Source organism: Manihot esculenta, chromosome 5, assembly GCF_001659605.2.
Source record: "Manihot esculenta cultivar AM560-2 chromosome 5, M.esculenta_v8, whole genome shotgun sequence".
Classification (NCBI taxonomy): domain Eukaryota; kingdom Viridiplantae; phylum Streptophyta; class Magnoliopsida; order Malpighiales; family Euphorbiaceae; genus Manihot; species Manihot esculenta.
Genome location: NC_035165.2, coordinates 32876223 through 32891112, shown reverse-complemented (window position 1 = coordinate 32891112; position 14890 = coordinate 32876223). Strand labels below are relative to the sequence as shown.

The 14890-nt window shown below is 34.8% G+C and overlaps 1 protein-coding gene across 1 annotated transcript in view; it reads right to left on the bottom strand.

Moving 5' to 3' along the window:
• The window catches only part of LOC110615191 (peroxisome biogenesis protein 5), a 39411-nt gene that overhangs the window by 15622 nt on the left and 8899 nt on the right, over positions 1–14890 (bottom strand). The window contains exons 8-11 of the mRNA XM_021756942.2: positions 11481–11674; positions 4719–4965; positions 3608–3692; positions 3256–3365 (exon numbers count right to left, since the gene is read on the bottom strand). Of these exons, the coding sequence (XP_021612634.1) occupies positions 3256–3365; positions 3608–3692; positions 4719–4965; positions 11481–11674 (636 nt within the window). The remainder of the gene's footprint in view (positions 1–3255; positions 3366–3607; positions 3693–4718; positions 4966–11480; positions 11675–14890) is intronic.

Sequence of the window (14890 nt, the reverse complement as noted above, 5' to 3'; positions counted from 1 at the left end):
ATCTTACCTTTGAACCCGAGGACAAGCACCTTTCCGAGAGAAAAGTGATATTATAAATAATGGATAGACAAAATCCATAACAAACAAATTTTATTTATCTAGTAGTTTCTTTTCAGATTTTCCATTATCTTATCTTATCATATTTTCTATTATCTTTTGTATTAGACTTGTTAAATTTGGCCAGGCCTAACTCACTCCAAAAGCTAACTCACTCCAAAAGCTAACTCAAGGGGGAGGAGTGCCTATGGCCCATATAAGGGGCACATTACCCCTTTCCACAACCGATGTGGGATTCAACACACCCCCTCACGCCCAGAATTCCTACTGGTGCGTGGCACATTTATGGGGCGCCTAACATCGGATGGAAAGGCTCTGATACCATGTTAAATTTGGGTCAGGCCTAACTCACCCCAAAAGCTAGCTCAAGGGGGAGGAGTGCCTATGGCCCATATAAGGGGCACATTACCCCTTTCCACAATCGATGTGGGATTGAACAAGACTTTAATCAAAGTATTAGAACCATCGCTATAAAAGGGATTTATTTTTGTTATAGATTATAGGAAATAAATATTGATAGATGGGTTAGTTGCTTAATCTTAGGGATTGTATAATCATAGGGATTGTATAATCATAGACTTGATTTTCCTTCCTGTTTAGATACCGTCTTTTATATATAAATAGGTTGTAATTTTTATTATGAAATATAACAATAAAATATTATATTTCTACATAGTATCAGAGCCAGGTTCGTAGAGATTTATTTTTTTCTCTCTCGTCAAGTCTTAAATTTTTGGAGACTCAGGACTCCTATTCTTTTGTATTATCCATCTACGATAATATTTGTCTCTTACCATTCACCTAAAGAGGATGTCAAAGACGCCTTGCAGCTCCCTTGTCAGATTTGCTGTTCGTTTGCCGTTTGGGTGTTGGGTGGAGGTTTTTTTTTATACTATTCATTTGGATTACCCATAAAGAGTAACTTTTGGAGACTTAGGGTTTTGTTCATTTGGGTTACCCAAGGGTAACATTTGGAGACTTAGGGCTCTGTTCATTTGGGTTACTCATAAAGAGTAACATTTGCAGACCTAAGCCTCTATTCATTTGGGTTACTCATAAAGGGTAACATTTGGAGACTTAGGACTCTATTCATTTGGGTTACTCATAAAGGGTAACATTTGGAGACTTAGGGCTCTATTAATTTGGGTTACTCGTAAAGGGTAATATTTGGAGACTTAGGGCTATGTTCATTTGGTTATTCATAAAGGGTAACATTTGGAGACTTAGGGGTCTGTTCATCCGGTATTCACGAAAATTATTCATCGGATACTGTTCACGAATACTGTTTATCGGGTACTGTTCACGAGTCACGAGTACTGTTCACAGATTCGAAATTCTATTCACAGTAAGGTGATTAGTCTTATTAATCATTCTGAATTTGTTAAAGAATTAATGGAGTATTTGGAATTTCTACATTCTGGTAAATGGAATATTTCTTGAATTTATGATGTGTGCGCGGCGTTTTACCAAGCTGAGAAAATGTGGTCTCCCGTTCTAGTGCTGAACCTGAATGTCGAGTCATGCCAAAAACCGTTTGTGAAGTTTTGTGGGTACGTCAATTATTGGAAGAAGTTGGGTTCACAAATTCGGTGTCTGCTAAGTTGTATGGGACGAGTTGATTATATATATAACAAGTTGGACATGATTAACATTTATGCTCCAACTTGAGGGAGAGTGTTATAGATTATAGGAAGTAAATATTGATAGATGGATTAGTTGCTTAATCTTAGGGATTGTATAATCATAGAGATTGTATAATCATAGACTTGATTTTCCTTCTTGTTTAGATACCGCCTTTTATATATAAATAGGTTGTAATTTTTATTATGAAATATAATAATAAAATATTATATTTCTACAATTTTAAAACAAGCAGATTTATTCTAAGAATTATGAAATTGAGACTCTCCTTTTTGAGCCTTGATGTGTTAAGAGCTCCTCTAGTGAGCTCATTTCTCATCCCATGACACTATCCATAACTCGGGGCCATAACAATCTGCCTTCTAAAGAAGTCTCTCTACAGTCTGAACAAGCATCTAGACAATGGAACATTAAATTTACCAATTTTCTGCTATCTCTGGGTTTTTATCACTGCCTGTTCACCAGGACTCTTATGAATCAACATAACTTTCCTCAAGTACTTTATTGGTCTCAAGGTAGCTAGATTAGACACTAGTACCAAAATCAGTCAAAGAAATTTTATCATGGATCTCATTGCAGAAACTGGTCTAGCAACTGCAAAACCTACTACCAGTTCTTTACCTACTGGTCATCTTACACCAGATGACATAGCTCTTCATCCTGATCAGTTTAGAAGGTTTATTGGTAGATTGTTGTACACAGATCTTACAAGGCCTAATATTAGTTATGCAGTCCATCATCTCAGCCAATTCATATCCAACCCTTGACACCTCATTGGACATAGCAATCCATGTTGTTAAGTACTTAAAATTCATGTACATCAAAAGGGTTGTTCTTCCTCGTCCATACCAAATTGCAGCTTACAGCTTTTTGCGATTCGGACTGGGATTTTTTGCATTTAGCAGGAGATCATTGATTGGCTTCTTCAGCGTCTTTGGTGGTGCACTTATTTCATGGAAAACAAAGAAAAAGGCCAGAATACAGGGCATGGAAGTTACAGTTTGTTAATTATTATGGGTGTCCTATATTCTTAAAGATCTTCAGGTACCAGTCCAACTTCCTATTCCTCTCTGACAATAAAGCAACATTACATATATAGCCAGCAAGCTAGTGTTTCATGAACGTACTAGACCATCATACTGTTAGAGAGCAGTTACAAAAAGCTTTTATTCAACCTGCTCATATTTCCTCTTCTAATCAATTAGCTCATGTCTTTAATAAGGCTCTCCTCTTCTAATCAATTAGCCGATGTCTTTACAACTCCAACTCATTCTTACTTAATATCCAAGTTGCCTCTAGTGCACGGACTTACACCAGATCGAACTTGAGAGGGGAGGGGTGCTGTGGAAGATATTGGTAGTGTTAATTATTTATCTTGACCTGCCAGCTGGCACTACTTGTATAAATACTACTTTCTCTTGTATCCCGACTCAGTACTCACACTTAATAAGAGAACACTTCTCTTTCTTCATTTTTCTCACTATGTTCTAAATGAAATTTCAAGGGCTCAATAGACAAAGCAGGCAAAGAAAGAGATATTCCAAAAACAACACTGACATTGGCATGATATAATGAATCAGCAAGCTCTGGACTGGCAAGAATTCCATATTTTGGATGATTACTAAGCCATCCATACAAGTACTTCAAGGCAACTGCTTGCTCCAACTCTGCAATTGAAAACACACATATATTAAAATGTATTTTCAAGGCTCAATAATCATTCATTTATTCTCAAATTCAATACTCCAACAACTATTATATATTATTTTCAAGGGTTATAATACAAATCAAATTCAGTTAAAAAATCATATATGGAACTTAACGTGAAGGCTGTAAAAGCAGTATGACCGAAAATAGAACTTTAAGATTATTTGTCTTGATTCTTAATGGTGAAGGAGCAACAGCTTACCATTTGTATGACTCACGCCAAGAGCAAGAAGCACTTCAAGATTTGTGGGATCAGCCTCCTGTGCTCGCATCATCGCTGCAATTGCCTGTACAATGTAGTTTATCATAACCATACCACATCAAAATCACAACTAGTCAGACTCTTCCATAAAAGAACAGAACAAGCAAATTTCAGAATAGAGGATTGATTTACAAATTATTAAAGTCAAGACCTAATTGAAAAAAAAAAAATTGAGCTAGTTAATCAATTCTGGCGACTACATTCAGATAAAAATAATCATGACATTAAACATGTCTCTTCCTGTGATGTTAAAATTTAATCATCCAAAACCAAAATCACCATAAATATTTAACCTTTTAGAAAGTCAATTTCTCCACACAAAAATTATGCCAGATAAACATCCAAATAACTAGAGAGGCTTCAAAGTTCAAATGCTTATTGAAAAGTATTTATGGAAGTTCATAGATGAAAACAACAGATAAGGTAGAAAATAGCAGTAAATTTATACAAAACAAAACGTATAACAAGTGTGTAAATCCTCACCAAGAAGCCACGTAGATATGGACATATTTCCACAACCTTTATATGATTCTAGAGGGGAAAATATGAAGAAACAGATTTGGTACGTTTCCTAGCAAACTTAGCTTCTTGCTATAAGAGCTTCCCAAGAATGGAATATTTTGTTTATTGGGATTTGATACACATACAGCTAAAAGCAAAATATTCAAACATCCTGTAAAGGATTGGAGGAAACTGACAATATGTAAAGATGGAACCCCTCTAAAACCGCCATAGGAGAGATTCTTGTATCTGTTCCTCTTTCTAGTTCAAAATAATGATAAATATATCTTACAATTGACAATATAGAATCCCCAATACAATCAATAGCATCATCTTCATGAAAACCTAGCAGGGCCTAAGAGATAGTGTTACATGTCAACTTTGCAAAGAAAACCAGATAACAAAATAAGGAAATGACAAGGGCAACCCTGTGGTAACTACTACTCCAAGAAGCTCTTGTAGAGTAAAAGAAACCTACTAGGTTGCATGATCATATAGGATGTAAAGAAACTATCCTTATCCAATAATTTATGATCATAAGTTGAATAACCTGTTGATCATCATCATTCTCTGCATGTGCTATTCCAAGTAACCTCCAACCTTCAGCATTATCTGGGTTTTTCAAGACTTCAGCCTCTAAAGCAAGCACTGCTTCACTCAAAAGCCCTTTGCGGAATAGCTCCTGGCCTTCTTTTAAAGGATTGAGGTGACCAACATAAGGATTCATATCAGAGAACACATAGACTCCCCTTGAAGCTTCTGAATGCTGCTTGACAGCAACTTGTTCATTCAGGTACCTGTAAATTATCATAATACACTCCATCGCCATAAATAGAATAGAAAAGAAGGTGCACTAAAAATTGGACTGCATCATGAGAAAATATTTTTTAAACAAATCATCACAACAAAAAGTGATAAAAACAAAAAGCATAGAGAACCAATGCTCTGCATTCATCTGCATGTGTATCAACAACCTTGAAATTAATAGGGTGAAAAGAAAAGTAACAATACAAAAGTCATCAAATAATGCAACTGATAACTTAGAAGGCAGAAATTAACAAGAAATAAATTAATAGGATCAGTGGAAATGTAGCACCTAGTCTAGAAGTTCCCAATCACGAGAACTGGAGCTTGCAGCCAACCTAATACGTAACAACTAGAAAGAAACATATGGCCATGATAAGAAACTATGACTCAGAAAAAGAACAATGCATTGACCTATTCTGGAAACTATTTGAAATGCTTTAAAGCAGTAGGATAATGCAGATGTTAAATATGAGATGAAAGAAGAGAGGATCTTAGCTGACCCATCCCAACCAACACCACCACCACCACGACGATTAAATGACTAAAAACAGCCTATTAAATGCCATATTTGATTGCCATCTGTTGGATTGTAAAGGTTTTTAGGAAATAACTTTTATTTTATTTATTCTGCTGTAAATATAGAAGATTCCATTGTATATGGATTTCCACTAATTTAGGGATTTGATATTAGGATCTCCACTAATTTAGAGATTTGATTACAGGGGTTGGTAGAATAGTTTGTATATAAGTTGCTGTGTACCTTTTTGTTTGCAGTATCAATGAGAATTTTCTCTTCAAACAATATGGTATCAGAGCTCTAGGTTCTTTCTAGGAGTGTTAGATCTTTGGTGGCATTCATAGCCAACCTCTTACCTCACCCTAGCTGCAATTTCATTATTGAATTGCTGCTGTTTTAGACGTCAGAAACAGGGGAAATTACCACCACAGCTCAATTGGTAGAGGTGATCAGACGCCAACAAGGGGCAGAACTGCAGAACATTCAGGCCTCTTACAGGTTAGATGGAAAAAATGACCTCAAGTGGTCCCAACTTATTCACACAATATTGAAGAGGAAAGGGAAAATTAGCCATCCCAAGGGGGCAGGTCCTAAACCAGAGGATCCTAAGTTTGAAACTTGGGATGAGGAAGACTTCATGACAATGGCGTGGCTATGGAACTCCATGACTCCGGAAATAAGCTGACACTTGTATGTTTTTGGCTACTGCAAAGGACATATGGGATGCCATTCAGCAGACATATTCCAAAGCCAAAGATGCTGCTCAAGTGTACTAGGTCAAGGTTAAAACTATGGCCGCAAAACATGGGAATAAGACAGTCACCGAATATGCAGATCAGCTAAAATTCTTATGGCAAGAATTGGATCACTATCATGTAAAGCCTAGATGATGCAGCAATTCTAAAGGACTTTATTGAACAACACAGGGTTTATAACTTTTTGGTTGGACTTAATCCAGAATTTGAACAAGGATACAAATCCTTGGGAAACCAGAAGTTCCAAGCTTTAACAAAGTTGTGGCTATAATCTAAAGTGAAGAAAGCAGAAGAGGGTTGATGCTTGAACCACAAACAACTGATAGTTCCGCTATGACAGCTTTTAGCAATAACAAATCAGCCACAAATGGTGAGAAAGGAACTACAGCTGAACAAGAAAAAAGCGGTCAGCCAAAGAACCAAGATAAGGAAGGATTATGGTGCACTCACTGCAAAAAATCTCGCCACACCCGTGAAACATGCTGGAAACTTCATGGAAAGCCTCCAAGTCGAGAATGGGGCAACACAGGAGGTCAATCACAGAACAATGGCCAAGTCCATATTGCTGCAGGTTCATAGAATGAGGGAACATTGTAGGAACTGAGTGGTTTCAGCCAAGATGAGATCGCTAAGGTGAGACCCTCATCAACAGCCTTGAAAAAAGGGAAGGATCATCAGGTACTTGTTCTTTAGCATATTCAGGTGAGCTACCATGTTCTATTGGATTAAATGTCTCAACTAGAACTCATACAAACTCTTGGGTCATAGACTCAGGAGCAACCGACCATGTGACCAAATCATCAAATATTTTTTCAACCTACACTCCATGCCCAAGGAATAGGAAAATAGCCACAGCTGATAGCTCTTTGATCACTGTAGCAGGTTTTGGGAATGTCAAAATAGGTCCATCAATGACTTTAAAAAATGTCCTTCATATTCCTAAATTGTCCACAAACCTTGAGTTTTAAGAGCCCTATGGACATGCTTCTATTGGATTAAATGTCTCAACTAGAGCTCTTACAAACTCTTGGGTCATAGACTCAGGAGCAACCGACCATATGACCAGATCATCAAATATTTTTTTTCAACCTACACTCTATGCCCAAGTAATAGGAAAATAGCCACAGCTGATGGATCTTTGATCACTGTAGCAGGTTTTGGAAATGTCAAAATAGGTCCATCAATGACTTTAAAAAATATCCCTTTTTATCCCAACCTAAAGACTAAGGACAACAAACGACCTTGTTCCTAGGATATTTGGATGTGTGTCATATGTCCACGTTCATAGTCAAAACAAGGGAAAATTAGATACAAGGGCTCTAAAATGTGTCTTTGTGGGCTATTCTTCAACTCAAAAGGGGTATAAATGTTACCACCCTCCATCAAAGAAATTTTATGTCTCCATGGATGTCACTTTCAATGAGAAAGAATCTTATTTTACCAATCCTTATCTTCAGGGAGGGAGCTCAACTAGAGAAGATAAGAAAGACTTTTTTATGCACCTATCATCCATTTATATGCCTAAAAAGTCAAATTGTGTATCTGCAGATTCTGGGCCAACAGCTTCAGGTTCATCTTATTTGGATCCCGTGCTCATAAGTCCCTCTAAATCCTTACCTGAAACGAGTCCTTCTAATCCTCTAGCTGAAACTGCATTCATTCCTGAACCCAAGGCTGATCTGCTCCTGGTAATGCAAAATTTGACAAAATGTACACCAAAAGAAAGAAGGCTATCCCTGAATCTATGCAGGTCCAAGAGTCCAACTCAGATCCTTTATATGAGGTAACAATTTCTAACCATTTGCTGCAAGATGAAATTGAATCTCAGGTTAATAATGATGATCAGGACATGGACCTTCCAATTGCCATTAGGAAAGGAACTAGAAAATGTACAAAACAACCATTATCACTTGATTATTTAGAGACCTTTGCTCCTGTTGCAAAGATGAACACAGTTAGAGTGCTATTATCACTTGCAGCTAAATATGGTTGGGAATTGCAGCAATTTTGATGTGAAGAATGCTCTCTTACATAGGAAACTAGAGGAAGAAATTTACATGGAGATTCCACCAGGATATGGCAATAACTTGGCTGCTCATACTGTGTGTAAATTAAAAAAGGCGCTTTATGGCCTTAAGCAATCACCACGATAATGGTTTTGGGAGATTTGCAAGAGTAATGTTGGCTATGGGATACAAACAAAGCCAAGGAGATCATACATTGTTCATTAAACACTCTTCTTTAGGAGGAGTTAAAGTTGGAGTATGTTGATGACATAAGAGTGACAGGAGATAATGTCCAAGAGCAACAGACTTTAAGTCAATGTTTGGCTAAGGAGTTTGAGATTAAAACATTGGGAAATTGAAGTATTTTCTTGAGATTGAGGTTGCTCTTTCTAGGCAAGGGATTTTTATCTCTCAACAGAAATATGTCATAGATCTTCTCAAGAAAACTGGTATGATTGGCTGCAAACCAGCAAGTACTCTCATGGATTCCAATTCTAAACTTGGAGCATGATACTGCAGTAGACAGAGAAATGTACTAACGCCTAGTAGGAAAAAACTCATTATTTGTCTCACACCCGACCAGTTATAGCATATGCGATGAGCGTAATAAGTCAGTTTATGCATAGTCCGAAGGAAGTCCATCTACAAGCAGCTTATAGAGTTCTACAATATCTCAAAGGAACACCAGGGAAAGATATCTTGTACAAAAGAAATGGAGAATTGTTACTTGAGGCCTATACTAATGCTGATTATGCTGGATCAATTGTTGAAAGAAGATTGACCTCAGCTTATTGCACTTTTCTTGGTGGGAATCTCATAACATGGAGAAGTAAAAAAATACGGTGTGGTATCTCGGTCAAGTGCAGAAGTTGAATTTAGAGCAATGGCTTAAGGGGTGGCTTAAGGGGTGTGTGAATTACTTTGGGTGTAGATCATTCTTCATGATTTGAAGATTAAGTGGAACACTCCTATGAGACTCTAATGCGATGATAAATCTGCAATCAGCAAAGCGCATAATCCAGTACATGACCGCACAAGGGACATTGAGATTGACGGACACTTTATCAAAGAGAAATTAGAAAGTGGACTGATTTGTACACCTTAGGTGCCCACAGATGGTCAACTTTGCTGATGTTCTCACAAAAGGCTTAAGTAGTTCTGTGTTCCAGTCTATTGTATCCAAGCTGGGAATGGAGAATACCTATTCACCAGCTTGAGAGGGAGCGTTGGGGGCTTTTTGCCTTTAGAGGCTAAAAAAAAAAAATTCTGAAGCCCGTAAACATTTAATTAAAAAAGAAAACTACAATTGTTACCACACAGCCTAGGCAGTCAGTGAAGTGCAGTAGTGAATACCGCACTTCAATTATATTTATTTAACTTTTATTTATTTAATTCTTATATTTTATTTTATTTATTTAATTATATATTAAATTTATATAATATAGTTATAAAAATTTTATTAATATTAATTTTTTAAATTTATTTGCAATATAACATTATATCTTTCATATTCAAAATTGTATTTTATTAAAATATTACAATTGATTAATAATAATATTAAATATTAATTTTTTTAATATTATTATTTGCAATATAACACTAGATTTTTCATATTTAATGTAAATATTTATGAATCGAAAAAAATATAAAAATATAATGAAAAATATTGTAAATACTTATGAATCATGAAATGTAATAAAAATAAGGTAATACATTTACAAACGATAAAATCAGAAAATAATGCTAAAAATAATGCCAATATCCTCCGAATCGTGAAAAGTATAAAAAACAGAATGAAAAATACTATAAATACTTATGAATCATGGAATGTAATAAAAATAAGGTAATACATTTACAAACGATAAAATCAGAAAATAATGATAAGGATGATGCAAATGTCCTCCGCACTGTTTCCTATAGAACTTAACGTCCACATGAAAGAAAGGGACGTCCACATGGCACGGGAGGATGATGTGCAGTTTCATATAGAACTCAATGTTCACATGAAAGGAAGGGACATCCACAATATTTACATTAAATATGAAAGATTTAGTGTTATATTGCAAATAATAATATTAAAAAAATTAATATTTAATATTGTTATAAATCAATTGTAATATTTTAATAAAATACAATTTCGAATATGAAAGATATAATGTTATATTGCAAATAAATTTAAAAAATTAATATTAATAAAATTTTTATAACTATATTTATATAAATTTAATATATAATTAAATAAATGAAATAAAATATAATAATTAAATAAATAAATATAATTGAAGTGCGTGTTCATTACCGCACTTCAAATGTGCAGTATTCATTACCGAAGTGCGGTAACAATTATAAATTGTTTTTCTAATTTAAATGTTTACAACACTCTTTGAGCGCGGTAAACTAAAAATGACACCCTAGTGCAGTTTTAAAGAGCAGTAGGTTTTACCACACTTTTAAAGTGCAGTAGAGTCAAATTTTACCTTAGTCTAGGAAATACTTTTTCCCGGACTGGGGCTTCAGAATGTTTTTTTTCAAGTCTGAAAAGGCAAAAATCCCGAGCGTTGGATTGTAAAGGTTTTTAGGAAATAACTTTTATTTTATTTAGAGAAAATTATTACTTAGTCCCTATGATACAGGCAAACTTATGAGCTAGTCTATCAGTTCGGAAAAATACATTAAAATATCCCTGACGTTTTAAAAAGTCTATTAGTTAGTCCCTCCGTTAATTTTGCTGTTAAGTATTTTACTATTTAATCCCTGTAGTTTTGAAAAACTTATTAGATGGTCTCTCAAATTTTTAAAAAATTTACTAATTAGTTCCTTTGTATCAAGGGCATTTTAGACTTTTTTGCTATACTTAATGGTTAAAACAATGAAGGAACTAACTAGTAGACTTTTTAAAACATTAGGGACGTTTTAATACATTTTTCAAAATCCAAGAACTAACTAGTGAGTTTCTCTATACTATAAGAACTAAGTAGTAATTTTCCCTTTTATTTATTCTGCTCTAAATATGGAAGATTACATTGTATATGGATTTCCACTAATTTAGGGATTTGATATTAGGATCTCCACTGACTTAGAGATTTTATTACAGAGGTTGGTAGAATAGTTTGTATATAAGTTGTTGTGTACCTTTTTTTTAAGTATCAATGAGAATTTTCTCTTCAAACAACACCGTTTATGTGAAAAACTAATTCTAATCTCTTACAATTGTCTATTTTACTTACTCATCATAGCCATTTGCCCAATCATCAGTTGAACTAGCCCCCAAGGCTCCTGCATCTACCTGCTGCCCAAATTCTTCTACCCAGTCATTAACATGCAACTTTGAGAATTCATTTACCCATTGATCATCAATAGATCCATTTTGCTCTCTTTCGGTCCAAAACTCATTCACCCATCGATCAGGTCCATGAGAAACCTAAAAAGAGATAAAATTAGTTGCTAGAAAATATACACATAGTCCACCTAAAAAATAAAAGGCACATGCTATTTAATCAAATTACATACAAACTGGCCATTACACATACATAAAACTTTAGCTGCCCCATACAGTTATGCCTAAAAAGTAAAAGTACTGAAAAAAAAGTAATTGTAAAAGAAAGTGGTGCTCGTCCAGCTTCAGTATAAATCCTATCTTCACTATTGGTTACAAGAAATTAACAATTATGTGCCTTGAACTTCATCAATAGAACAATGATTATAGGGCAAGGATATTATGAACATTTGGTGAAAAATAACATTGGGATTGTTGTCAGTGATAGAACAGGTTGGTCTAAGATTGTTGCTCAATTATGTAGTCTTCTATGGCATTAGATCCCAAATTAATTGCTTTGTTTCAATCTTGTAAAACCTGTTGCACGGTATGGACTAAGGCCAAAACATTATATACCAATAATGTAAACACATTTATAAGGTTGTATCGAATATAGTTCATTTACAACAAAACACTAGGATATGGCTAGTTACCTAGGACAAGTAGAAACATTGAAAGATGAATCTAATTCCCTTAACTAGTTAAAGGAGTAGGAAAAGCACAACTTCAGTTACCTAGTACAACTAGTAAAGATTTACAAACTTTAGTTAAAGGAGTAGGAAAAGTACAACTTCTTTCTTCACTTCCCTTAACTACAATTTTGTTCACTCCCGAATGTCCCTACAACTTAATCTCTATTAGCAAATTGACTAAAAACCTTAATTATTTTGTGAACTTTATAGCTAAATGGAGTACGCGAAAGACAATTGGAGCAGGATATCAATCACATGGATTGTATTATCACTCCATTGCTTCTAACTCTCTATTTTTTTTTTCTACCACTTTCGTTGAACTCATTCATAGTTGTCTGCCGAACATCCAAGTCTTTCCAGGTTACAAAACTTAGTTCCTAGTCTTCTTTAGCTTCTTTGGAGTACGAGTCATGTCAATTTAAAAAACAAACTCAAGCTCCATTTCAGAAGTGAGTCAATAATAGAGCCACTTTTATGCAGTATTGTCAAGGCAAGAGGTGACACTAAAGCGACACGATCCCCGGTAGCCTTAGGCAAAAGGAACTCACCTGCAGAGAAGGGCGCCTTGCTAGGCCTAGGCGAGGGATGGGCACCTCGCCTAGTGCCTTTCACAACACTGTTTATATATTTAACATTGTTCATTCAGATATTTAGGTTCAAGTCAAGTCAACACAACTTAGGAGTTTAGTATTTTGTTACTGTTATCGATAATTATTCTCATTGCATCTAGCTTTTTCTAATGAAAAATCATTCCACCTTATTTTCCATTTTTTAAAAATTGTGTTGAAATACTTAATCAATTTGGCGTTGCATTAAGGTATTACTCAGTGATAATGCAAAAGAGTATATGTTTTCTTCCTTGACTCATTTCTTGCCTTCTCAAGTTATTACTTACCAAATTTCTTGTACCCATACTCCTCAACAAAATGAGATTGTCAAGCGGACAAATCGACTTCTAATTGAAGCTATCTGCACTTTACTCATATATCATAATATTCCTTTATGCTTCTGAAGATAGGATGTTCTAACTACTTGTTACTTAATTAACCATATGCTCTCTTTTATTTTGCAAAATTGAAGTCCTTTTTTGTTATGTTTCCAACCTAAAATTCCAGTTAATTGCCTTGTGAGTATTTGGATGCATTCATTTTGTTCGGGATCAAACTACTAGCAAGAAAAACTCCAACCTAAATCAGTAAAATATGTTTTCTTATGATATTATGGCTTTAAAAAATTTATAAATATTATAATCCAACAACAACTAACATATATTTTGTTTCTATTAATATCACTTTTTTTCATAATTTCTCCATATTTTTCACCTAACAAAACACACAAAACCTTTGTTAGCCTTGCCTATGTTGTTCTTCCTTTGCCTCAAATCAGCTCTCCTCCAATACATCCACCATCGCCTTAGGTCTACTCCTGACATTCTCATCCTTCTATTAACACCAATGATATCCCTATCCATGATACAGGTAACATATCAATTCCTAGAGACTCATCCAATTCTGCCACCTCCTACTTCGATTATATCTTCAACAGAAGCAGCTATTACTACTACTCTTCATAAAAGTATTTGTTCTTCATCATTGTTTGTCTCCATCCTACTATACTTTTGTCTCCACTTCGTCCAATGTCCCTACATCAAAAGTTGTAAGAGAAGCATTGTATCATCCAGATTAATGCAAATCAATGGTTGAAGAAATTATTGCTTTATACATAATGGAACTTGTGATCTAATACCCTTACCACCAGATAATTCTATTATTATTATCTATCAATGGGTTTACATTTTACACAATTAAGGTGGGACCTAACAAAAAAGTCAATTGGTTTAAAACTCGCCTAGTGGCCAAGGGATATATATAGATTTTTTGGCTTGATTATGGTGACACATTCTCTCCAATCAACAAGGATAGCTTTTGTTCACCTTCTTATCTCTTTGGTAGCTATCAACCACCGGACTTTTTAACCAACGTATCAAGAATGCCTTTCTTCATGGTGAGTTAGCTGAGGAAGTCTATATAGAGCAACCACCTGGATTTGTTGTTCAATGGAAGTCAAGATTAGTATGTCATCTCCGACAGTCATTGTCATTGTTTGGTCTGAAGAAGTCTACGAAAATACGGTTTGGACAATTCAATGTTGTGATCCAATAGTTTAGAATGATTAGAAGTGAAACTAATCATTTAGTATCCTCTTGTCACAATGGCTATCATAGATGTATTTACTTAGTGGTCTATTTGATAACATTGTCACGGCTGGAAATGATCATGACCATCTCAGCTTCAACGTTTGTTCGTAATTTACAAACTGCTATAAGTTATAGAAAGTAAATATGTTAATGTAGGAAGTAAATATTGATAGATGGGTCAGTTGCTTAATCTTAGGGATTGTATAATCATAGGCTTGATTTTCCTTCCTATTTAGTTACCGTCTCTCATATATAAATAGGTTGTAATCTCTATTGTTATATACAATAAATATTGTCCTTCTACATGGTATCAGAGCCTTTCTCATAGAAATTTTTTTTTCTCTTTTCTCTCTCGTAAAGTTTTAAAATTTTTTTTGGAGACTTAGAGCTCCGTTCATTTGGGTTATTCATAAAGGGTAACATTTGGATCTC